Raw genomic sequence first — 26,120 nt, forward strand, 5'->3', positions numbered from 1 at the left:
AAAATCCATTCCAGAACTCGAAAATGCTGCCCTATCATTCCACCCTTACCATCACCCGTGTCACTTATACTACTCCTATTACCTGTGCTTTTAGTGTCAGTGGCATCCTCCTGGTACCATTTCTGTCTTTGTCGCCCCTTACTCTTCCCCTTTTCTTTTTGCCACTGACCGATCACCGCAAATGGATGAGACACACGATTGCTAATTAGGAAAGAGAGTGCAACGCCTGCTATAGGTCTGCAACCTTAGAAGCTGTTTGTGAAAGAGCCTGCCAGTGGTCATTTGGCAGTGTAATCTGCGGCTCTGCACTCCTGCACCACAATAAAGGTAGTAATATGGCTAAATCATTAGTAATGCCCCGCTGCTATGCGCCAACTCGCCACACGGTGGTGGCCGTCGGCCGCTGTTCAGGGACGCCTCTGGTCTCCCGGAGCAGCACGATCCCGGGTGTCCCGCGTCACAGAATCACAGAATCACAGAATTTCTAGGTTGGAAGAGACCTCAAGATCATCGAGTCCAACCTCTGACCTAACGCTAACAGTCCCCACTAAACCATATCCCTAAGCTCTACATCTAAACGTATTTTAAAGACTTCCAGGGATGGTGACTCCACCACTTCCCTGGGCAGCCTGTTCCAGTGCCTCACAACCCTTTCGGTAAAGAAGTTCTTCCTAACATCCAACCTAAACCTCCCCTGGCACAACTTTAGCCCATTCCCCCTCGTCCTGTCACCAGGAATGTGGGAGAACAGACCAACCTCTCTACAGCCTCCTTTAATGTACTTATAAAGAGCGATAAGGTCGCCCCTGAGCCTCCTCTTCCCCAGGCTGAACAAGCCCAGCTCCCTCAGCCGCTCCTCGTAGGACTTGTTCTCCAGGCCCCTCACCAGCTTTGTTGCCCTTCTCTGCACCCGCTCAAGCACCTCCATGTCCTTCTTGTAGCGAGGGGCCCAAAACTGAACACAGTACTCGAGGTGCAGCCTCACCAGAGCTGAGTACAGGGGGACGATCACCTCCCTAGCCCTGCTGGTCACACTGTTCCTGATACAAGCCAGGATGCCGTTGGCCTTCTTGGCCACCTGAGCACACTGCTGGCTCATATTCAGCCGACTATCCACCATCACTCCCAGGTCCTTCTCTGCCTGGCAGCTCTCCAACCATTCCTCTCCCAGCCTGTAGCGCTACTTGGGGTTATTGCGCCCCAGGTGCAGGACCCGGCACTTGGCCTTGTTGAACTTCATGCAGTTGACCTCAGCCCATCGGTCAATCAATCAATCAGCCAATCGCGTCGAACTGCGATTCCTTTCTCCGGGTTGGTGTTTGGGGTTTCTCAGTGTCTCTCAGGTGTGTCGGCTCCTGTCAGGGCTCTCCGTGGCTCTCAGGGCTGGCCGTGTTCCTGAAGCGTCTCTCAGGGCTCTCCGTGCCTCCGAAGTTTCTCCGTGTATGTCAGGTCTCTCAGCGTCTCTCAGGTCTCAGCTTCTCTCAGCGTTGGGTACACCTTTACTCCCCAGGGGAGCCTTTACGCAGCCCCACATGCAACAGGAATCTGTGTCTTTGCTCTTTCCAAACAACCCTAAACGTAACTGTAACCGGAGCACTGAGCCAAACCCCAAATGGGACCCTAAAAAACACGTACGACAACACTTTCTCCCATCAAAAAGTGCCTCCAGTGGAAGCCTTTGGGTACACCTTAATTCCCCAGAGGAGACTTTATGCCACCCCACATGCAACTGGACTCTGTGTCTTTGCGCTTTCTGAACAAACCTAAATGTAACTGTAACCGGAGCACTGAGACGAATTTTAAATAGGACCCCAGAAAATGCGTACGGAGCCACTTTCTCCCATCAAAAAGTGCCCCCAACTTAAGCCTTTGGGTACAACTGAACTCCCCAGGGGAGCTTTTACGGAGCCCCACATGCAATTGGACTGTGTGTCTTAGCTCTTTCCGAACAACCCTAAACGTACCCGGAACTGGAACACTGAGCCGAGCCCCAAGGAGGGCCCTTGAAAACACATATGGCAACACTTTCTCCCATCAAAACAATAGTGACCAAGGGCTCAGAGAGCATATGCAAGGAGACGTGATGAAAAGTTCAACCCTGATGAAGACATCTTATTTCATCCACATGACCCTCAGCATCCACCACCAGAAGGCACTGCACAAGCGCAGAGGGGAGGAATTTATGGAAATGACTTCTTGGAGCTAATTTTAATACTATGCGGGGACGTGTTATGAATATGTATAGGCATAATGGGAAACCTCATGAATATGTAAATCTTTACTGCGTATAAGCAGAGCAAGTTGCTGTGTTAGGCACACGACTTTGGTGGGACTACCCCCAGTGCCGCCCAGAGCTGAATAAACTTACCTACTTTATAATCTTACTGATTGTGGAGTCAGCTTTCCATGAGTCAGTAAACCTTTCACTTCTCCATAGAAGAATTCGTAATGAATTAATGAGTACAAGGGATTGAATTACACAAAATTAGAGAATTTCCAGGGAACCGTCCCTGGAAGTGGGAGAAGAAGAAGGGAGGGTATTTAATCCCTCTCCCCTCCCCGAAGAATCCTGGTAAGTTTGTGGGTTTTATTGTCTTTCTTAATTATTATTTATTAATTACTGTAGGGGTGTCTATATATATACATATATATATATCTGTGTATATATACACACAGATATATACACATACACAATAGATATATTTTAAGATTGTTTTAGTAATACCTACTCTCAATGGATTAGTGATAGGATGGAGGGAAAAATCAGTGTTTCCACTGATCCACATTAATCCAGAACTTCTCTCGAGTTCTATATCAAAATAATTGTTGGATTTGCACCCAGATACCTAGACTGAAAGGGCCTTGTCCCTGCTGGCTATTCTAGCAGCAGTGGTGTTTGGATTCTCAAGATTACTAACAAGGTCAGATCATACTCAGTCCTGGGAAGGAAAAGATTTTGAAGTTGAGCTCCCTACAGCTTTTAGTGTCATCTTCATGTTGCGATACTTGAGGAGATTTGCATCTTCCAGCTTTTGGTATTTCCCATTCAAAAATTCCTCTGAGGAGTTCTTCATCTTGCAATCTTTGGTGTTTTCTTCTCTACAGCCCTGAGGAGTTCTTCATCATCCAGCTTTTGGGGTTCTCTTCACCACAACTCCCTGAGGAGAGCAATATCATCTAGCTTTTCACGTTTTCTTCACCTTGTGACCCCCGAGGAGTTCTTCACAGCGCGGCTTTTGGGGTTTCTTCACTGCAGCCTTGGAGGAGTTATTTCTTGAGCAGCTTTGGTTATTTTCTTCCCTGCGACTTGAGGAGCGCTTCTGCGTCCACCTGTGGAGGTTCTGCACACCACATTTCCCCTGAGGAGAGCATCATCGTCCAGCTTTTGTTTTTTTTTCTTCAGCGTGGCACTTGAGGAGTAATTCTTTTCGGAGCTTATCATATTTTCTTCACCTTGTGTCCTCTGAGGAATGCTTCTGTGTGCTGCGTTAGTTTTTTTTTCTTCAGTGTGCGACCAGGAAGGACTGAATCCTCATGCAGCTTTTGGTGTTTTCTTCATTGCGGCTCCAAGGAATACTGCATTATGCAACCATTGGGGTTCTCCTCACCATGTTTTCCCTGAGGAGAGCTTCATCGTACAACTATTGGTATTGTTTTCACCTTGTTGCCCCTGAGAAGTGCTTCATCTTCCAACATTTGTTTTTGTTTTTTTTTTCTCGTTGCAGGCCCTGAGGATTGCTTCAGCGTGCAGCTTCTGGTGTTTTCTTCAGTGCAGTCGTGAGGAGTTTTGCATTGTTCTGTGTTTGGGGTTCTCTTCAGCACGTTTCCTATGAGTAGAGCATCTTAGTTCAACTTTTGGTGTTTCTGCACTGCAGCCTCTGAGGAGTGATTTGTTGAGCAGCATTTGGTGTGTTCTTCCCTGCAACTTGAGGAGTGCTTCCATGTCCACCTTTTGAGGTTCCTCACCCCACATTTCACCTGAGGTGTTTTTTCATCGTCCAGCTTTTGGTGTTTTCTTCACTACTGCCCTGAGGAATTCTGCATTGTTGAACTTTTGGGGTTCTCCTCACCATGTTTTCCTGAGGAGAGCTTCATTGTACAACTATTGGTATTGTTTTCACCTTGTTGCCCCTAAGAAGCGCTTCATCTTCTAACGTTTGGTGTTTCTTTTCTCATTCCAGGCCCTGAGGATTGCTTCAGTGTGCAGGTTTGGGGGTTCTCTTCACTGTGTCTCATGAGGGTGTCTGCATTGTCCAGGTTTTGGGGTTCTCCACACCACGACTCCCCTGAGGAGAGCTTCATCATCCAGCTTTTCATGTTTTCTTCACCTTGTGGCCTTGATGAGTGCTTCATCGTACAGTGTTTGGTGTTTTCTTCAGTGTGTAACTGCAAAGGAGTGCATCATCATGCAGGTTTCTCCACTCCATGTTTCCCCTGAGGAGAGCTTTTGGTGTTTTCTTCACTGTGGCACCTGAGGAGTAATTCTTCATGGAGCTTTTTACATGTATTTTTTCTTCACCTTGTGGCCCTGAGGAGTGCTTTTGCATGAAGATTTTGGAGTTTTCTTCACTTCACGACCCCAGAGGGCTGCTTCTTCCACCTGTAGGTGTTTTCTGCACTGCAGTCCAAGAGGAGTTTCTTCTTTGCATTATCTTTTATGTTTTGTTCATGGTGTGGCTCCATAGTAAAGCTTCATTGTGCAGCTTTTGCTGTTTTCTTCACTGAGCAGCCTCTGAGGTGTGCTTCATTGTACGTCCTTTGTTTTTTTTCTTCATAGTGCTACCCATGATGACTGCTTCATCATGCAGCTTCTTGTGTTTTGTGCAACACATGTTCCATGAGGAGTTCTTCATCGTGCAGCTTTCTGTCTTTTTTTTGACCTTGTGGAGCCTTGGGATTGCTTATTTGTGCAGTGTTTGGTGTTTCTCTACATTGTAATGCCCCTGAGGAGTGCCTTATCCTACCTGTGTTGTTTTTTTCTTCTCTGCACTAACCCTGAGGAGTGTTTCATCGAGCAGTTTGTTGTTGTTTTGTTTTTTGTTTGTTTGTTTTTCCCTTCTACTTCTCCTGAGCAGTGCTTCATCATGCAGATGTGGTGTTCTCACATTCTGTCCCCTGTGGTGTGCTTCTCACTGCAGGTTTTTTTGTGTGTTTGTTTGTTTTTCAGTTCTCTCCCTTGGAGGAGTGCTTTATCATCTTGTTTTTAATTTGTTTTACACTTTGTGTCCCTTGAGAAGTTCTTCATTTTTCATCCGTCTGTGTTTTCTGTGAAGTGCAGCGTTTGAGGACTGTTTCACCACGCCGCCCTTGAGGAGTGCTTCATTGTTATGTTCTTGTTTTTTTTTCTTCACAGTACAGCCCTTCAGGAGTGCTTCAGTGCGTGAACATGGAGGAATCCTGCAGCTTTTGTGGTGCTTTACTCTGGGACTCCTGAGGAATGTTTCATTGTGTGGCCATTGGAGTCTTCTTATTGTACATTTTAGGTGAGCTTCAGTACTTGGCTCTCAACGAGTGTTTCGCTCTGTGTCGTTCAGTGAGCTCTTCTCAGCAAAGCTTTCCTTATGTTCTTCATTGCACCGGCTACGAGGAGGGTGTTGTTGCATGTCACATGTGGTTTGTTTATTTTTTTTTCTTTTATTTTCATCTTGAATAAGGGGCTTTTTTTTTATTTTTTTTTCTTCTTGTTATATTTCTTTCTTTCTTAGGTTTGCTATTGTCATGTGATCTTTACCATCTTTGATAGTTCTTTCCTGTTATTGCTACTCTTTCATGTTTTTGAGAGAGGAAATCTTGATTCTCAGTATTTGTTCTACCTATTAGTACTCCACTTGATGGTTCTGTAGCTTAGTTTGTGTTGCTTGATCTTGTGTCCTGGGATGTATATTTAAGTTCACTTTTCGAACCGGAACACTCAGTAGAATAGGGCCATTTCATGGTAGTTTAGGTGGAATCTTTAGATCGGGGTTTCAGCAAAGGATATGGCTGAAGAGGGTTACTGGTGAGCTGGAGAGGGCAGCGTTGTTCTTTTCTTTATTCTACTTTTTTTTCTGTCCTGTGGTGTCTTTTTTTATTTGCCTTTTTTTTTTTTTTTTTTTTTTTTTTTCACCACAAATGGCATTGAGTGTCTGTGAGGCCTTTTCGCTAAGGTGGTAGGTGTGAGCAGGGACATTTTTCAGGGCTGTGCGTTGTGTGTGTGATGCTGAGTGGTGGAGGTGGCAGCTGGAGGGTGCTCTCACCACAGGAAAGGATGTCAGGCACAAACGAGTGGGAGCAGCATTAAAGCTGAGCGCCTGAATAGGTTGGTTCTCAGGGAAATTTCACGTCCTAACTATGTTTGGACATGAAATATCCTATCTCTGGAAAATTTCATGTCCACCTAAACATCCCAGCCAGGGCTTTTTAGGCCATCCTCCTTTGGTAGAGGGACAACGGCTGCAGTTTCTGTTCCAGCTATTGCTTTATTGAAATACTTGCTTGTTTTTTTCTCAGTGCTTGTTGCTGACACTAGTTGTTATTTTCCTCTGTTAACTTTCAGGGTTCACCACTTTGGTTTCTAGTTACAGCTGGTTTTTTTTTTTGTTGTTGTTTTTTTTTTAATTTATTTCTTCACAGACTCAGTGTGAAGGAGCAGAGTCTGGATTTTACTTTTGTTATTCCTCAAGTTGCTGCTGCAGAATGATGTGAGCCAGTGTTTGCTGGATAACTCTGCTGCCCACAGCCCTCATACCCATCACCTGCAAGCTGTGCTACGGGGAGACAGCTGAACAAGAATCAGCCACAATAGCACCACATCTTTGCCTTTCCAACTAAAAATTGGAGTGAGCCACAAAGGAAGCAAGGTTGTGTGTGTTTTATTCACAGCATGTTCCATCTAAACTCTCCTGACAGCTCCCAGAAGGATGCAGCACCCCAGTCCCCTTGGCACATCCCACAGCTCCTGCTGCAGCCCTCACTGCTGCTGTGCCACTGGAGCTGCTTCTCCTCCATTGCAGATGCTGCCTTCCTCCCAGCTTGAGCTTTTCTTTCTCTCTGTAAATGTGGCTCAGGCAAGCAGAGCCCCAGGCAGGTGCAGGCCCTTCCCAGTGAGATGTGTTCCTGCAGGGAAGGGCACCAAGCAGCAGGGAAACCCAGCCTGACAGGGAAGCAAGGGAGTACCACTAGGCAGTCGCACTGCCCAGTGAGTGGAGTGGATACAAAAAAGCTTTTGGTTTTGTTTATGTTTTTTCTTTTTTTCTTTTTTTTCTTTTTTTTCTTTTTTCTCCACACACAGCTCACTTTAAGGAGCATGGGTCTGCCCTGCTCCCTCACTGCTCTGCTCAGACCAGGATCTGCCTGCCCCCACCCCAAGGGAGCCACTTGGGTCAGGGCCTGTCCTTTTTGCATGCTTCTGCCCTGACAGGACATTTTTTGATGTCTTTAAGGGCTCCTTTTAAGTGCAGCTCTGGGTGGCAGGCCAACCCTGCTCAACGGAGGGGGCCAGACCCTGTCACCCCCTAGACCAAATGGATTGTGTGGGGACAATAAAGTGCCATGGTGTTTTTGCTCCCATGTGAGGTCCTTGGGCTTGCTGCCTTTGGCTCTCAGTTGCTGCAGCTCAGTTTGGGAGCAGGCATTCGTCCCTGAAAGTGAATCCTGTGTCCAGTTTTGGGGGATTTGGAGTTGGTGCAGACATGGGCTAAAGGCAATGCAACTGCTTGGCTGCTTGGTGAGGGAGCAGGGGACTGCTGCCATTCCCTGTTGGGAGGGCTGTGTCGTTCAGGGTATGCTGGTCACAACACATTCAGTCAAAGGCAAAGCACAGCTTTTCTTCCTGCCCCATCCAGTGGTTGAAGCTGAAACACTGCTGTGCTGCTGGGAAAACACCAGTGTCAACACACGACAGTGCTGTGGACCCCAACACCTAAATCCCCAGCAGGTGTAGGAGAAGCTGCTGCTTTAGTGCTCTTTGCAGGCGAGGCATGGGAACGCCAGCCAGGCCAGAAGAGCTTCTCAGCTGAGCAGTGACACAGAGGAGGCTGCTCTTCCCCTCAGCTCTAGGAGCTGGGGTGATTAAGGAGACACTGGGGAGGCAAGGACAATATTAAGGAGGTATTGGGGAGGCATTGGGGAGGCAAGGACAATCCCCAGACAAGGACTGTATATCTCGAAACAAGACACTGGAACTCATGATAAGGAAGTGGCAGACGGACAGAGAAACAAATGTAAGGACTATAAATCTCAAAACTGGACATTGGAATTCATTATAAAGATACAACAGATGGAAGAATTAGCAACAACCAGCTCTTGCAATTAAGAAACCTGCCAACTCAGCAGATTTCTGGCCAAAGGTGAAAAGTACACTGTGAGGAAGACTCGGGGTCTTCCTCCCAAAGACCACTGCCCATGTCCCAAAGACCCCTGCCCACAATTCTTGGGAGGCTCTACGCAGGCGCAAGGTGCCCAAAGGCTAATTAGCATGAGAAGCGAGGGAAGGCAGGGATAGGTAGTGAATATGTATAGGCGCTTGTAGAATATTGATAGATTGGTTGTATAAATTCAAGACTGCTTTCCGCTTTGGGTATGCACGATAGGCGGAGAAATCCCCCATGCATCCAGCGCTGCAATAAAGAATATACCACTTAAAGGAGTTTCGGCTTCGATCTTTGAGTCAGGGGGATGGCAGAAGCAGGTGCAGAACTGAGCTATCTTGCTGAATTTCTGCTTATGTTTCCCCAAGATGGGATATGCTACAAGGAAGATAAAACCCTGCTTTGCGTCCTTCATCTTGTAGCCTTCTCTGAGCGCACAGTCCTTGGTCCAGACTCCCTCAGGACTGAAGCCTTCTCAGCCCAGGCAGGACCTCCGGGTTTGGGCACACCAGGCCAGCAAAATGAGAAGACTCCAGTTTGCTTTTGCTGAAAGCACTGCCTTACTGGGCCACGGGTATGTCAGGAAAATGGGGCTCAAGGGGCGCCAGCAACCTTTTCTTGGTAATGACTGCAGGGAAACCAAGGCGCTAAGAATAACTGGTGTCACTTGCTGAGCATCACTGGAAGAGGAGAGAAGCTGAGGCAGAGAGCTGCTTCACACGGAGGAGTTCCTGCCCCACAGCCCTGCAGGAGTCTACTGAGGCACGGTGCTGGTGGTTTTATCACTTAGGGGCTTGGAGGAGCCTAGCCAGCATGGTACGGAAGGGTTTATTGTCTACCAAACACAGAAGAATCTAGTCTTGCACTGCCCTGGAAGAGTTGATGCCAGGCACCACTTGGAGGAGTTACTGCTCTGCACCCTGGAGTAGTTTTAGTCTTGTGTGTAGAGCAGACTGTTCCCTCTTACCCTAGGGGAAACACTGCCCCTAGGAGAAGTTAACTGTCCTGGAGAAGTTAACGGCTGCTACCCTTGAAAAAAAATATTGCTGTGCATGCAATTAGTGTTTGGCCTTTGAGGAATCAATTCTTGCATGTCCCTGAGGAGTTATTGCTGAACACCCATGAAGGACTTTTTTCCATCACAGCCCATGAGGAGTCTATCACCTCAAGGCCCTGGAGGATGCTTTTGAGAGTTTCCCTTTGGAATTTGGGGAATTTCCTCTTGTGGGGCAACAGAGCACTCACAGCGATTTCCAGAATGTTAAAGAAACCTTTTTCTCCCTAGTGTTTGCTTGGCATTATATTATTTGGTGGGTGTTGTGCTTTTTGTGATAACTCCACCTGTGGTGAACTCCCAGATGTGAAAAATTGTTGGTTGTGTGGCTCTGCTCCCCTGAGAAGAGTCTAGGAAAAATAGGAGGGAAAATATCAGGACTCAAATAACAGGTAGTATTGCTAGCTGCCCCCCAAATAGCTACTACAGTTTTCAGAAGATAAATGTGGGCAGATAGTTCCAGGAGAAACCATGAGATTTCAGGAGAAATCCCAACATTAAGGCTCTCGATGGTGTAACACTGCAGGTCTCTGGTCCTTGTGATTCCTTTGGCAGGGTGGGAAATGAGTGGATTTAGTACTTTTCCCTAAAAAAGTCATTTAAAAGAATGATTTCAGTAATGGCTTTCCCGAAGAGAGGAAATTATGTCTCCAACATTCATTTTTTAAGAGCAGCTAATGACGAGAGGAGTTGAGCGCTTTAATGGATTTGAATATCCTTTTGCCATTAAATTTAATTGGTTGGCCTGGCCGTTTTTCTTTAGCAGAAATTGGATAATTTGTGTTAGTCAGTATGGTAGAAAAACGATGGCAAAGGGAAAAACATAGAAAATAATTCAGAAAGCTGATACCGACCGTATGTTTACTGTTTTATTATCAGGGTTTGCTGCTCACTTAATATTCACAAGTAGACAAATTATTTACAAAAGCCATTTACTCCAAAAGTAGGTGATGCCACATACTTTAAAACAGGAAGCATTTGTCATCACAATAGAAAAGACTTGATTTCAGTACACAAAAGTCCATGATACTTTGTGTGTCGTTCAAATGAGTATGTCTTACTGCTGCTGTCACCATTTTTTTCACAATTCCCAGTTAAGAAACACTCATTCTGGAGCTGCACCAAATGAGAACAGTAAAAGTGGCATTGTGGGAGGCAATGCAGAACTCGCCTTGCGTCGTTGCCTTACATTTGACCAGACAATTTGCTACTCAGCTCAAGCAGCGACCAGCTTGCTAAAACCTAGAGTCTGTCTCCATTGCTTGCAGGACAGATCATCTCCAGATCTTTGTATTATTTTGGCTCTACTTGCACTTTATTTTGAAGGTGTGCACAGACCTGGTGAGATCTCTAGGAGTGGATTTTTCCCACCAACCTGCTCTTCTTTTATCTGTGTCCCACTGAAGAGCAGGACAAGTCCCATGAGCACAAACTGAAATGCCTGAAATTCCATCTGAGCATAAGAAAACCCTTTCACTGTGAGCGCTGTTGAACACCGGCAGCAGTTGCCCAGCAGGGCAGTGAAGTCTCCATCCTTGGAGTCAGTTAAAGCTCGATGGGACACAATCCCAGGCAACCTGCTGTGACTGACCCTGCTGGAGCAGGGGGTGGCCCGGGCGATCTGGAGGTGTTGTCCACCACCTCTGCGACTGAGTCTGCGATTCCATGATGTGCTCAGTGACCTGTGGCAGCAGAAGCTGGCCGTAAGGTGCCTGCAGGTGAGAGAAGGGAACCAGTCCCTGTTACAATCCATAGCTGTGCCGTTGCAAATACAGAATAAACAGAGTAACACTACAAAAAACTACAGGGCAGAATGCTGATAACAGATTCTTAAACCGGGTATCACATGAAGAGGCTTGAGGTTTTTGCTAGACTGCGAAGCAGTATTTAGCTTTGTAGGGAGTGTGCCTTTTGTAAGAGCATGCTACGCACTGGACAACAGAAAGCTGGTGGTCTGCAGACTGTGAGGAGCTTCTTTGTGAGAGGTAAACTGAGAGGGTGAAGAGGGATGTGAAGCAAAATTGGCTTTCTTTGCCATCCTCCCTGTGCGTTGCTGAGCAGAAGGAAAAGGACACCGAGCAGCTTAAGGGTAGGTTGATAAGCTCAAGAGAGTACAAGATTTCTATTAGGAAGAAACAAAGAGACATCATGGCTAGGGGTGGCAGTCAACTCTTCTGTCTCTGTAATATGTTTTAATGCATTCATAGACTTCTTTGTTCTCCTTAAGTTTTAAATGGCTCTAAAACGAGTGCCTACATCCCAAATTTACAGATGGGTAAACTGACGCACAGCATCAGTCTGGATTGTGGGATTATGCAGCAGTCCAGTAGAAGGGTTCTGGTGGAAACCCACAGTGAGCTGCTTCTTCAGGCCTCTCACCAGCGGTGGGTATTCCCACAGAAGAGAGAGGAGCTTCCTTTTTCCCTTTTCCTGCCCCCCCTCCAAAATATATGAGACTTGAAACTGCCTAAAACTTATTTCAGTTTTATGCAGTCTACCTCCTCTGTGACTGGCATTGCACTTGTTCTGAGGTCGAAATCTGTGCTAGATTTACTTCCATTGTATGTTGATCTCCATCTGAGCAACATGATCTTCTTGAAGTACTTCATGGTATTATTTTTTACAGTTACAAAACACATTGTGTTTATCATGCTGTTACTCATGGCGATGCATTCAACTATGTAAAAAGCAGTAAGGTAATGCTTCTCTTTCACAAAGATTGTGGGGAAAAAGTCACGGACGATGGTGAAGCCATAGAAGGGGGCCCAGCAGAGAACATAAGCAGTCAGGATGCACATCAGTACCATTACAGTCTTTCTTCTGCATCGAAGCCTCTTCCTGATCTGTTCTGTCTGAAATCCTGGTACAGTTTTAAACCAAAGCTCTCGAGAGATCCTGGCATAACATAAGGTCATCGTAATCACAGGTGCAACAAATTCGATGCCAAAGATGAAGAGGAAGTAGGATTTGTAGTATATCTGCTGGTCAACTGGCCAAATTTGACCACAGAAAATTTTCTCCTGATTTTTTACTATAAATAATACAGTTTCAGTAGCAAAGTATGCAGACGGGATAGCTACAAGTATGGAGACGATCCAGACCAAGGCAATCAGGATGGTTGCTGTTTGGTAATTCATGCGTGGTTTCAGTGGGTGAACAATGGCCAGATATCTAGAACAGACAAATACATTCAAAGTGAAGCCTGGAAACACTGTTAATCAGAGCACGCTTCAAAAAACAAGTGGACAGAATTAGGCAGAAGGAAATGCTGTGATTGTTAGACTGACATATTTGTTTCTAAGAGTTAAGAACAAAGTTGTCCAAAGTAGCAGTCTAGAACTGAGATCCTAAACCTGGACCCAAGTTCTGGAGAAAGTGGGTGAGGAGTCTGTTTAGACAGTGGGTACGTGGCAATCTGAAAACGTTGAGTGTACATTTGGGTGTCTGAGGGTGGTTTTAAGAAATCAGTCTTAAACTCCCATCTACTAATGAAATCAAACTGAGAAAAAGATGTAATTTAATATCACAAACCTTTCTTTTTTTAACAGGGATCACAGGTACAGAAGTTGTGGATAGACTAGAAGAGAAAGGGAGGGAATACTCCTATTACTGACAAATACATTTGCAGGAGGTAACACGATGTGCAGGTGGTGGTGTATCCGGGATGTGCCATGATATAGCAGCTCAAAATACTTCAGTGGACAGCACATGGACAGGTCAGAGTTTAAAACATGCATTAATATCCACCTAGTCAGGTGCAGATAAAAGAACAGATATGTAGAAGAAGAATGTTTTGCCTAGACATGTTTTGCCTATTTGAATAACTTTTGTTTTTAAACATACACAAGTGTTTTTATTATTTTCTTTGGTAATCCATGGGGTGAAGAGTTGAAGCTGATACTAATAATGGTTACAGCTGAATATGCTTTCAAGCCACCAACAAAGGACTATGTATCCATTTTCTGCTCATGAAAATTTTTGTTTAGGTTGCTGGAGGTGACTATAACTAATTAATCTTAAATATACTGTGTTAGGTAATATGCCACCCTGGACAAGTCAGGTTAGGTGTTTGCAATCCTTATGGCTGTAAAGCTGCAAGAGGCACTGTGGTGTTTCATGAGGAAGTATGGAGAAGTGGAAGCACATTGCATGATCAGTCAAGGACTCAATTCATTTAAAAAAGGGCTAGGACTGAATGTCATTCACTCTATTGTTTTTTTCGTTTATTTTTGTCTAGTTAGATTTGGGAGGATTTTTTTTTTAAAGAAGCTGTAGATGTAAGAAGAGCTCATATTAGAGTGCTGCCTCTAACCCAGAAAGATTAGGATGCTTCTGTGAAGAGGAGTTTTTTATCAGAGAAACTCCAGAGCTCTCCATGTGATTGTGTTTGACACAAAGGACTGTTTCAAACAGTGGCATTACTCATTCAGTCAGAGGCTTTTCTATCTGTATATATCCTACACATAGATAGCATCCACAGGATGTACTTATTCTAAAATAAAATGGAAAATCAGTGGAGCTTTTCACAAGCCAGATCTTGGAAGCAGATAAATCGTTCATTACTTTTAATACTGCAGGCTAGATGTCAAGGGACAGTAGACTTATTCAGCCTCATTGTGGAGCTGATAAATGAGTATTTTTAGATAGGGTCCTGGGGAAAGAAGGTGCTGGGATAATGTATGTGTATGTAGTTATAAGTATGCACATCAGCTCAGCAGAAGGTTTGGCTGGATGAGGTAAATCTCTGCAGTAGCGTCAGGAGGGAGCTTTTGTGGTGGCTTTCCTGGCTGTCATTGCTTACCCACTTTGGGTGTCACTGCAGAGTAGTGCTGGAGCACACAAACTGGACTTAGATGAAACTGCCCTAAAGATGTGCTTCAAGAATGTCCCTAAAACACACCAAGTGCCCATGAGCATTCATTCCAGGGGACCCAGCTAAAGTTAACCCCCCCGTAATATTTACAGCATGGGCATTGGGCCCTTAGCACAAGTTCTTGCTCTTCAGAGCCTCTCCTTTCACACTGCACTATTTTTTAAATATGTGTAATTCCTATCTGTTTTGTGCAAACAGACATCCAGAAAGGTGAGAGAGAGTCCTACCTGAGGCAAGTCCTACAGGGCAGGATTACTCTCTCTATGCAGGCAAACCTTTTAAAATGACCTAAATAGGGGAAAAGTTTCAATAGTTAGCTACCCACATGACACAACCAACATGGAATGGTTGGTTGTGAAATGAATCAGCTTTTCTCACTGTTTACCAATTCAAAAGCTCACACGTAACAGGCAATAAAACCAAAACAATGTGTTCTTACAACAAACTTCAGTGATTAATCATTTCCAGGGTTATTTTTAAAGATGTGTGGGGAGATATGCTAGAAATCTTCCAATTTCCTAGCAGGCAAAAGGGCTCAATGACTTGTATTACTTCATCAACCTGGGAAGCAGTAGAAGGCCTTTCAAAAAGAAATTCAGAAGCTGTAAAAGATATGTAACAGGAAATGGTAATGTGTAAATGACAGTGTTTAGAAACTTAAGCTGAGTCCCCCAGGCTGTGTAAAGGTTGTTGTGTTAAACACTGATTAAGGAATTTTTTCATAGGAGCTGGTTCTCCTTTCCCACACACAAGGCAAAACATCTCTTAATGGAGATGTTCCATGGAGTCTTTCCAGAGATTTTTGTTGACCTCGATGAAAACTGAATCAGCTGTGCATGAGCTATATAACCACCAGCAGGGTTAAACTGGTCCTGAGTTGTCTTTTGGGTCAGGTGCTAAAAACTAGGCAACACTCAACTAGAATATAAAATGGCATGTAAGAGAAAATGAAGAAGGGTGTGTGTGTGTGTAAATGCTATTAAGGTAAACAGTCTAAAGTTCTTAAATGAATCATACAGCGTGTATTTGATGAGGATATATGGAGATGTGTATTATGTTCATACACAAAAGATGACTTATTTCTGTAAACAGTTTGCTCTGCGGGGCTCTGGCTTTCTGTGAATTTGTCATGTCAGACTTGTGTCAGCAAGAAGCTGATCCTCCGTGCTTGAGTCTGCCAGGGTCCACAGTGCACAGAGCTAAGAGAACAGAAGTTGTAAGAAACAATACAATTAAATGACATTGTTAAAATTCCTGGAGTGAGAGGCAAGCATAGAAATATCCCAGGACTGCAGCTCAAAGCAGGTAGTGCAGGGTAGCTTTGTGTTCTGCTCACCCCATTATGAAGGCTATAAGAAAACCTCTGTGAGACTGCATTGGTGTAGCACGTTATCATTTTCTGGATGCTGCAAGCATCACTGTTTCATCATTAACATGGGTTCTGTAAATGGCATTCGGATGTTTCCTGGCTCATTGCTCTGCCATCCTCAGAGAGGCGTGTAAAGAGAGAGAAGCGTGTTATAATGGAGACACATCCTGGTCACAGGCACTGAGTATGTGCTAGTGTGTTGGAGCATCCAGCGAAGACATCAGTACTATCAAATGGTTAATTTAGCCATTGTTGGGTTTGCTCAGTAGGGCATGACAGAGAACAATAATCCTATTTGGCAAGCTAGATAGAAGTCCTATCTTTTATTCTCTTTCACACCAAAACAAAAGCTGGAAAAAATACCTTACAGGGAGAAGAACATGTCCTGTAAGGCAGTAACCCTGTTAGGAAACTTAGCTGCTAAATTCTATATTCACCAGTCAACTATTTCTCTCCCTGAAGAGGTGAGACTGAGAAAGAAAAGCTGCGTAGCCCGGTAGTAAAGTTTCCCTAGAGATACACAGTTCAGTCAGGATTATATACTGCTGATGAACACCTTCCTCTCTGGACTACTGACTGTTTCTGATTCCTCTTTCTCCTCTTTCCTAAACTTCCTCCTACCACTGAGTCACGTATATTTTTATGGAAAAGAATTGCTTTAATAAATGGTCATTCTTTCCACCTGAAAAGTTCCATCGGGAAATTTCCACTGAGCTTTCTCCGGGACAATCTCATGACCACATGTGAGTAAGTTGCTATGAAACGAGATAGCCAGGTCTGCGTAGTACCTACCTTGACATCAGCACATCCTAGAGAACAGCCGAGCTTGTTAAAAACCTAGGAAATGGGATGGGTAATGTCAGAAGCCATCTCCTTGTGCAGCCGTAGCACCCCACTTACCTGTCAACAGCTATAGCCAGGAGAGCATTGGTAGAAACATAGAGGGAGACGGTGCGTAGGTAGTTGACTGAGGCGCAGAGGACGTGGCCATGCTCCCAGGACAGCTGCCGTACCACATAGTAGTCCATCTCAAAGGGGCAGCACACGATCGCAACAATAAAGTCGGAGATGGCCAGGTTGGCAATCAGCAGGTTGGTGAGGTTCCTCAGCTTCTTGTAGCGGGCAAGGGCCGCGATGAAGATGAAGTTGCCGATACCACAGACCAGCATGATGCCAACGAGAGCCACCCCGATCACAATCTTGGCTGCGAAGAAGGTGCGTGTTTTGGTCATGTCGTCTTCGCTGTCCAGGGGCAGGTCGTAATCGCTGTAACTGAAATTGAAAGGGAAGGAGAAATTTCTCAAGGAGGTTAAGCCCCCATCATGGAGATTGTAGATTGCAGCAAAGTTGAGGTTGATGGTAGCATTTGGGTTATGTTCATCTTGCTCCATGGCCATGTCTGTCTTCTTCTGACACGTGGCTTGTGTGGCCCTTGGTTTGGGGTTCGAAATACCCAGGGTGTCGGGGCACAGCAGTGGCAGGCAAGAGACCTCATCCAAAGTTTTCTTGTGAGCAGTGAGTCACCTTGTCTTTGTCCCCAAGAGACTATAGAGCAACAGCATCATTTATCTCTGTCTGTGGGAACAAAAGGAGTAAAACATTTCCTGAGAGGAAATTACAGCAAAAATACTGTGCTTGGGGGAAAGTAATATCCACCTGATTGCCCTGCGGCTCTGTCGCTGGCTGCGCACAGTGGGAAGAAATACACTGTGAAAGGATGCTTCAATTATTGTAAAATCCCTAGAGTTGCATAATACACTGCTTGTTACACCCGGCCGTCTTATTTACCCAACAATGAAATGCTGTTTTCAGCACAGAGTGACATGACAGTACAGCAAAAGAGTACAATCCTCTTCAAACTTCTGCCAGCCTTCAAGCCCAGAGTGCTGTCATCCCTGTACAAGGTAAAAAAAAAAACCTAAAAGGAGATGACACCTCAGTTTGTTGGGAAGCATCCGATGTCTCTCTTGGGCAAGGTCTTTGTTTTATGCTACATGTCTCAGTCAGGACAATGTGATAGACAAGAAAAAAAAAGAGAACTGATGTCCTGGCTTATAAATACATTTCTTAATTAAGTAAGAGTTGCCAAGATCCAATAAAAGAGCAAAGCCAGCACTTCTTTTCTTTTTTTGGCAGCTGTAAATTGAGTAGAGGTCCCAGATTTTCAGCCAGCATAATCTATTACTGCTTCTCTCAAAGCAGTGGAGTCCGGCCAATTTGCACGGACAAGACTTTGTCCCATGAACCTGCTCTTAGGGCTGTGCCGTGAACACAAACCTGCTGTTCAGAGGAACGGCAGTTCGGACAGGTTCTTCAGGTGAAAGGGAGAATCTTCCTCAAGCAAGACAAAAGTGCCTTGGATTTCTGAAGACAGGGAGGAATAGGCTTCCCCTTTTGTACTGGCAATTGTTCCAAACATTAAAAACGGATTTATTTTCTGCACAGAGGAAAAAAAAAATCCAATCTACTCCCTAATTTTTCCTCTATTCTGTATCAAATTGATGAGAGGTCTGTCTTCTCGCATCCTCCTGTGCTACATCTGGTAATCCTCCCACCAGACTCACGGATGTCAGGACAGTCCCATCCCATCCCCCAGGAGAGATTTGGGGGGATTACTGCTTTTTCTGCATTACAGCAGTAAGTCTTCAGGTCAGACGCTCCTGAGCAATGCCCATCGTGGCTACAAAGGACAATCTGTACAATTGTGCTGCTTCCTTCCCTAGAACCACCCTCAGCCCCTGGTGTACCAAAGCTTAATAAATTTCTGAGAAAAACTCTGGTTCTGTCCAACTTCTGTCTCCACATTGCTTTTCAAGCTGAGAGTTGCAGAACAACAGCATAACAGAAAGCCAAAGCCTGATACTAAATAACAGTTCAAACAATTAACTCTTTTATAAGACATCCCCAAAATGCCTGGAAATGTGAATGTTCATTGAAGAGAGGTGTTAAGCAATTACTTGGACACAAAATCAGTATGTTGGTCAAAACAAAGAGCAGTATCTGTTTCAGACAGGTTTCTCTGCAAAACACCAGGAAAGATCTTTAAAATAAATAAAAATAACCACCCACAAAGTGACAACACCATCAGCTAACTACCTGCAGTTGCTCTCATCCTCTTCGAGGTGTCTGGCACCCTGGGTATAGCCTCCTGGTTCCTCCCTTGCAAATACGCTGCTGTCACTGGAGCTGAGGAAGGATTACTACAGAAGCAGCCAGAGGACTTCTCTGAATGATCATTTCTCTCCCAAGCAGGTCTGCCCTGTAGCTCAGGGGGAGGATAGCTCTGCTGCCTCTGTGTATGCATCTAAAGCCTTTTCTCAGTGGGAGGCACCTTGAAGCTGTCCGTGCATTTCTAATTTTAAAGAGGCAGTACAGTGCAGAGACAATACAGCACAGCTCCCCTCACCCTTTTTTTCCCCCTCACTTTAACCCCCCTGCATGCTTGAATTGCAGAGCATCTTTGTTACCAAATCTGAGCATGGAAGGTGTAAAAACCAGGTCTGCATTTGCTCTTTGAGTTGTGTCTGTGCTGGGCGGCAGCTACATCTACCTGCTGTGAAAGAGAAGCAGCATACAGAGCTTCTTCCCAGGGTGGAAGAAGGGTGAGCCCCTTTCCCAGGGACCTTTCTCTGTGCATCTCTCCCCAGCTATTGTCCTTAGGGCTGCTGCTGTGGCAGCTTCAGCAGAAGGAGGGTCAAACATTGAACAGCCATAAATCAGAGGACCTCTGACACCTTCCCTTGCCCTCTAAGGGAATTAGAGTGGAAAAGTGGCAGTGATGCCCCAAGGACTTTGCATCCTTGTTGCTCTGAAGTGCCCACACTCTGGGAAGCAGTCCTCTCACTTTCCAGTTCTCCAGGGAAGAGATTCACAATCCCTTCCAGAAAAGGCAGCGCACAGCAGATCTCTTGTCCTCTTCTGTACCTCCGGTCGTGTTCGCAGTAGCTGACGTTTTTCAAGGTGCGTAGCTGGGACACATTCCATAGTCCCCAGTGGATGAGACTGTAGAAAGTTGTAGGCAGCCAGGAAGAGTGCAGAAGGTTTGCATAGAGCCTAAAATGTGATTTACAGTGCACACTCTTAAGACTCAGCTTCTGTGAGCTAGTGAGCACTTCTCTCTAGAAGAATTAAGTAAAGAAAGCTGTCTGCTAAGTACCTACAAATGTGAAATGTGTCTGGAATAAAAGAGCTGCTAATACATTTCTGCAGGACATTTCCAGAAAACCTGTGGAAGGCCACCTCCACTGTCAAGAGCCAGCTGACATTGTTAAGAATTTCACATCAAATACTTCATTTGGCTTTGTTTTGAATCAGTGTAGTAGGTGAAAAGCCACTAAGATGTGGTTAACATACTGAAAGGGCACAGCCAAATGAACAGAAGGGAAACTAGATAGTCTGTTGAATTCTGTTACAATACAATGTCCGAGTAAATAAAGGGAGAGACAAAATGAACATACCTTGTACATCAGAACCAGGTCTAAAGCATCTTTAAAATGGGCCACATAAGCCAGAAATGTCCCTTAAGAAAAGCTGGTACACTAAAAGGAGCTATGGGAAGCTTTACATTAGGAACACGCATGTTCTCTTTAAGACTTGGTTCAGCTGTCTCCCATTAAGTTATCTAGTGAGTCAATCAAGTAACATGATACCCAAATATTTATATTCCTTTAGGCCAAAACCTCAGCTGCTGTAGAACAGTCTGTCCCTGTTGACTCGAGGCAAGTTGTCACTGGAGCTCTGATAACTGCAGCCCCTCCAGATGTGCGCTTCAATGCCTGGTGCAGAGCCTCTGCACAGCTGTTCACCCGCCGTGCTCCAAATGGTTGTGCTCAGGCTGTTCCTTAGAAAATACTTGCAATGCTGTGAAACGATGTGAGTGGCATGTGCTGTGCAAGGTGGGGCTTTGTAGTTATTGCACGGGAAGCGCTGAACACACAGCGAAACCCCAGGTCCCGAGAGCTGCCCGTAAAGCCAGAGGGACAGACTGGAGGCTAAAAGCTGGCTTTGGGGCCTCAGTACCTGGCCTGGTTGCCTGCCCTGCCCCAGCAAGGCCTGGGGAGGGATTAAAGCCATGGGGCATATACGGGAGGATTTCCCAGCTGCAGATGCAGTGCAAGAAGTCCCAAAGGCCACCTTCCCCAAACAGCAGGCTGGTGTAAATGTGCACAAGGAGCAGCTCCCCAGAGCTGCCTGTGCTGGCTGGGAATTCGTTGTCCCAGCGCTGCCGAGCCCAGGGGCTTTGTGGCCAACAGGTCTCCTCCTCGGAAAAGGGCACAGTTAGCTGTGCCTGCGAGCATTCCTTCCCCACAGCCCACACATGACCCCCATTTATCACTCAGTTACACTCTATTTATTGCATTGTTTTTCAACATCCCCATTATTTTGTAGAGCGCACGCAAGTCTGGCACTGGATTTCTGCATATGAGTAGGTTTCTCCTTCGTAGCTTTAACTGGGTGTTCCAGAAACTTCCCCCAGTGTCACAACATTTTAGCAGTGCATTTCCCGAGACCCCTGTTACAAGTCTGGCAAATTCGGTCTGAGAAACAAACAAACAAAAAGTTGATTCTGAAAATTATCATGTAAACAACTTACATTCCTGGGTTGGTTTGTTTGCTTTCATTAATATGTTCAGAGTTTGAATAGGGGAATTATTTGCAGGCTAAATGATGCAAAAAAGATGGCATTGCAAAGTACTTGTTTAAGGGCTTGCAAATAATGAATTTCTAAAACTAACATTTAGCCTGGTAACAGAGCTAAGGACTCTGGCCTTTTATTTTAAAACAGCAAATGCACCACCTATTGTCTAAATTTTCTAAATTGCTAAATAAATTGGACTTTGAGCTAGGTAATTAATCCTAGGGGACTTACATGAGCTTTGCATAAATTATAACTGGACTTTTACAGAGGTTGCTAATACAAATCAGTTGGTGAAATGCGACAGGAACCTGATCAAACAATAGCATCCTGCATCCCCGTGATGCTGTGGAAAAAAGAACAAAGGTTAGCAGCACACATGGGTTACCACTGGCAGTGCATCTTGGCTCAGAGTCCAAGCCAGGTGCTTAGATGTTCCTGGTGTACTGGTACGGTCAAGAGGTCACTAGACTTGCTTGCATAAGGAGTTGGGTATATTTTTCTAGTGTGTGAAAACGTGCTTCATGGTACCAGAGGAACATGACTTTGGGATGGAGTCTGCCAAAATGTGCACATGGGTAATCCTGTGCTCAGCTCTTTCAGTGTGCGACCTCATTAATGGGTTATATCAGCACGTTCCTTTCCTTCTACTACCTTTTTCTGCTTCCTTACTGAGCATACTGTGCTTCTCTTCCTCTGAACAGGGACAGAGCTGCTGAAGGAGCAGCAGAGCAAGTTGTCAACAGCCATACTGACACCCTGCGAAGACGGCTGTCACCGCTGTTGGAACAGCAGACACGGTGCTTTCATCCGAAAGGTCTTTTCCTTTCTGAGCTGCACAGGTTTCTAGGGACAGTGGCATTCAGGCAGATCTCACAGCCCAAGAGCACAAGGTTTAGCAGGGCTGCACAGAGGTTGCTCAATGCGCAAGGTGACCCAGGGGCAGTCAGCAGCTTTCTTCCATGTAGAAGTTCCTCTCTTTTTACTTATTTCTTTTTTTTTCACTTTTTAGTTCTGTGTGTTTCCTGCTTCCATCATCCCTGTTCCTCATTTTGTGATCACATAAAGTGGTGCTTGTTCTGCTCAGCTCAGAGTGTTGACCTGTGAGAAGCACGGCCCCTGCTCTCCACAGCAGTCTATAAAAAATATAGATATAGATATAAGTAGTTTATGTTCCTAGCTGCTGCTGATCACCCCTTGCTGCAGAAGCCCATCTTACCTAAAATACAAATGGCAGGATCTGGGGCAGTGCAGGGAGCAACCTAGGGACTGTGCCAAGTTTTGACACAGCTGTGTTGTGGTGTGAATGGCCACAAAAAATGTCTCAGTCGTTAAGCATTCAACATTTGTTTAGTTATTAGATATTACATGTTCTTTTTTCCTTTTCTTCTGGGTGTGTTAGGGTTTATTTATGTTTTTTGTTTGTTTGTTCTTTTTTACTTTGGCCTGTGCCTGTTAAAACAAACCCTTCTTTTGATCAGAAAGCCATTTGCCTCTGGAAGGCAAATGTTGAGTGCTTTTCTCCCCAGATTTTGCCTAGACACACTCATAGCTTCGTGAAAACTGATGTCCCAGCTTTGGGCAGTGGTGGTATGCAGCAACGTATAGCCTTGCATAACAGCAAGGCAGAGGGTTCCTGAGGCTGTCTTTGCCTCTTACCAGCCAAATTTACCATCTTTGTTCTCTGCTAAGACTCTTCCCACTCCCAGTAGTCCCCATCTGCTCTGAGGGATTGCTTAATTTTAGACTAAGACTGTCAAACCCATTTCCAGAGATTCCTGGAAAGCCACGTCACTGCAAGTTCTGTTTGCTGTGTGACAGATGTACGAAAAAGCAAAGATCAGTACTTGGAAACTTCTTGCTAATTGGAGAAAAGGTCAATTTAGCCTCTTGAAACATTTTATTTTAGCATTGGCCTCCAGGGAATGTTAGTAAAATTACTTGGAATTTCTAGAAAAGTCTTTTCAAAGTCAAGAACTGGAGATTTTAACTGGAAATGGGAAATTTTCTACTGCTTCTGCCTTTATGCCCATTGTTCAAAAGAACAGTTATTAGGCTGGGCTTACAACTGCAGAAGACAATTTTCCTTTATCTCTAGCCATTGTTCTAACAGCTTTAGTATGAAATAATATATAGCTCATCTAGAATAACAGTTTGGAAGGGGTTCTCAGAACTATAATTTATACCACTGCTCCTGGGCATATACCCCTGCAATTTCTGACAGGGGCTTGCCTGGCCTGTTGTAGAAATTCTGTAATGCAGAGCTCGTGTCTTCTCTTGGGAGACTGTTAAAAGTTTGTTAGCTGCACCAGATGGAGCTTCAATGGTCCTGCTTTAAATTCTTCATTTTAATAGCTCTGATCCAGATCTAAGGTTTGCATTTGGCATCTTCCTCAAGAACTGGTTTACTTACACCCCGTATTCAGGAGCCCTCAGATTTCAAAACATCTAAAAGGAGCTTAATATGTCCTCTGTCTCAGTCAAGCTTGTCACTCCTTCAGATTTTCAGAGATGGTCTTGTTTGGTTTGGATCTTTCTCAAAGATGCACTTAATGCATCTTTGCTTTCTGTGGGTGCTATGGGCTGCAGAATGTGTTTGGAAAGGAAGCAGCTTTTTAATCGATGTGTTTCAGTGGGAGATATACCCTTTGGAAAACCTACCGACTTCTTTGTAGGCCTAAGGGGGAGAGGTTGGATGCTGAATTTCTTAAAAAATATAACCCTCATCCATTACAGCTACAGTCTTAGATTCAAGCTAAATTGTCACCACTTCCCTTTGTTGCTGCTTTCTCTGCTGACAAAGCCTTTTGAATTGTATTCTCTTCAGCATCTCCCTTTTTATGTGCCTTTTATTCAGTGAACATCGCTTTCTTTTGCCACAGACAATATCCTGCCCCTTCGTTTCACCCCTTTTGAACATTGTGGTGGTTTTGCCATAGATATTTGTCACTGGCAGTTTGTCCTTTCACCCTGGATTTTCATGTCGGGCAGAATGATTCCAGGGATTCCCTTTGCAATTCCCATAGCCCCACTTTACCTAAAAGACACTCTCCTTTTCCTTATGTCTACAATCTCAGCATAAGCAGACACTTACAGACCAGAGCACGTTTCTGTGAAGCACTTTTACCTTTAGCAGCTTGCATCATGCAGTCTGGTTTATTTTATACATGTGCAGAGAGGGGCCCTTTCTGCTCCATGTCCCTGGCTTTGCCCCACAGCAAGCCACGAAGTATTTAAAGCTCATCCTTCAGTCTACTGGCTGAACCATATTTTGGTGCTATGTTAGAAAGCAATAGTTCTTTTTTTTTTTCTCACAAGCTATTTGAGATTTAAATGGCCGTCAAGAGTTCAGTGTCAATCTGAGAAAGAGATTAACGTGCTGTGAAAGCCTTACCGCAGGTCACCTGTGCCGATTATTTCTGCATGCTCTTGAAATGAATTTGGGTCCAACAGAGTAGTGCCTAATGGCAGCTTCATTTGAAGCTGCTAAGAGCGTGAAACCACAATCATGGTGTCAGGATGAATCACGGAAAGCTGCTATCATACCTTATTTCTGACTTGAAAAGGTTTTTATGGTTCTTCAGTGCGGTGTCACAACTGCAGGGTCAAATCAGCCTTCTACCCATAGCATTTCTGAAGTCGGAGAGTGGTGCTGGGGAAGCGATTACGCTGACAGGAGATGAAAGCTATGCCTGTGCTTCCCAAACTCGCTGGAGATGAGGCAAGTCCATCGCAGGAGGTGCCTGGCCAGGTTTTGACATGACGGCTGTGCCCACGCCGCAGGCGCTGCCTGCTGTGCGGGTGGCTGGGAGCGCGGCGGAGCAGGACGCGTGCTGCTGCCTGCCCGTGGCTCCTTGCCCGTGCAGGGGATGGGCCTTGGGGTCACAAGGAGGTGGGCACTGGTGGCTGGGCAAATTAGAGGCAACAGGAGGTGGGAAGGGGCTACAGCCATGAGGGAAGGGGCAGCCCCCAGTTCCAGGACTGCAAGTCCTTAAGGAGTGAAATGTAGGCAAAGTCTGGAGAAGTGGTAACGTCTTGTAAGGTACTCCACAGGGACTAGGGAGAATCACAGGGTAGCCAAACGGAGCCAGGAAAAACGGGCTGTTGAGCCAGAACTGCCATCTCAGCTCCACGGATTGATCAGCCAGAGTGTGATCTCTGGAAGTCTTTTAAAATGAAATACAGGTGTTCAGAAGCTGTCTGAGCACAGGCCTGGTGACTGGCCATACCAGAGTCAATCGTTAGGAGCTCACAGTGAGAAATAGCATCCCGTGGCATATAATGCACAGGGACCAGCGTAGTATAGGTAATGCTATTTGGGAATCAGAGCATAAGTTAGCTGCTGTGGGGTACCCTCTGGAGGAGTTGCTGCCTATGTGACTGTGGGGGGAGGCAGGGGAGATGAGCAGGTGACTCCAGTGATGTGTTACACCTTGCTCTGGGGCTGCAGCAGGACGGCCTGCTGCTGGGCAGCCTGCTCTTTGCCACAGTGTTCTTTCGAGCAAATTTTTATTTCAATGCAATTGGAATTTTAAGCCTGAAGTTTTCCCAGAAGAGACATTTAATATAAGCCCAGCTGGCCTTTTTAGATGAAATTATTTATTAATCAATTTTTTGTCATTAGCCACCAGGAGGCACACCTGTAAAATCACTTTAACTGTATAAAAAATTCACAGTTTCGCAGTCTCATAATTTATGTAATTTTGCTGCAGGGAGTTCATTTTGAAGAGAAAAGGATGACAGATTGGATGTTTGAGCACCACTCCGAAGGTTTTTTTAAGTTAATTTTCCTTTCAAATTGACTAACCCTCTCTCAAATCATCACCAGATTTTTCTCTATC

General features: G+C 45.1%; 1 protein-coding gene across 2 annotated transcripts; it reads right to left on the reverse strand.

Moving 5' to 3' along the window:
* Positions 1-9,486: 9,486 nt before the first annotated feature.
* Positions 9,487-18,907, reverse strand: LOC309876362 (prokineticin receptor 2). Of its 2 annotated transcripts, XM_082756530.1 has the most exons (4): positions 18,741-18,907; positions 16,545-17,219; positions 11,901-12,573; positions 9,487-11,114 (listed from the first exon to the last, which is right to left on the reverse strand). In XM_082756530.1, the coding sequence occupies exons 2-4, from the start codon at positions 17,039-17,041 to the stop codon at positions 10,944-10,946; spliced, it is 1,341 nt and encodes a 446-aa protein (XP_082612656.1). In that variant the 5' UTR covers positions 17,042-17,219; positions 18,741-18,907; the 3' UTR covers positions 9,487-10,943. The 2 variants fall into 2 exon arrangements, with proteins under 2 accessions (XP_082612656.1, XP_082612657.1); XM_082756531.1 differs by having other exon boundaries at positions 10,974-12,573.
* Positions 18,908-26,120: the final 7,213 nt, after the last annotated feature.

This window comes from Aythya marila (genome assembly GCF_965140915.1).
Source record: "Aythya marila genome assembly, chromosome: 3".
Lineage (NCBI taxonomy): Eukaryota > Metazoa > Chordata > Aves > Anseriformes > Anatidae > Aythya > Aythya marila.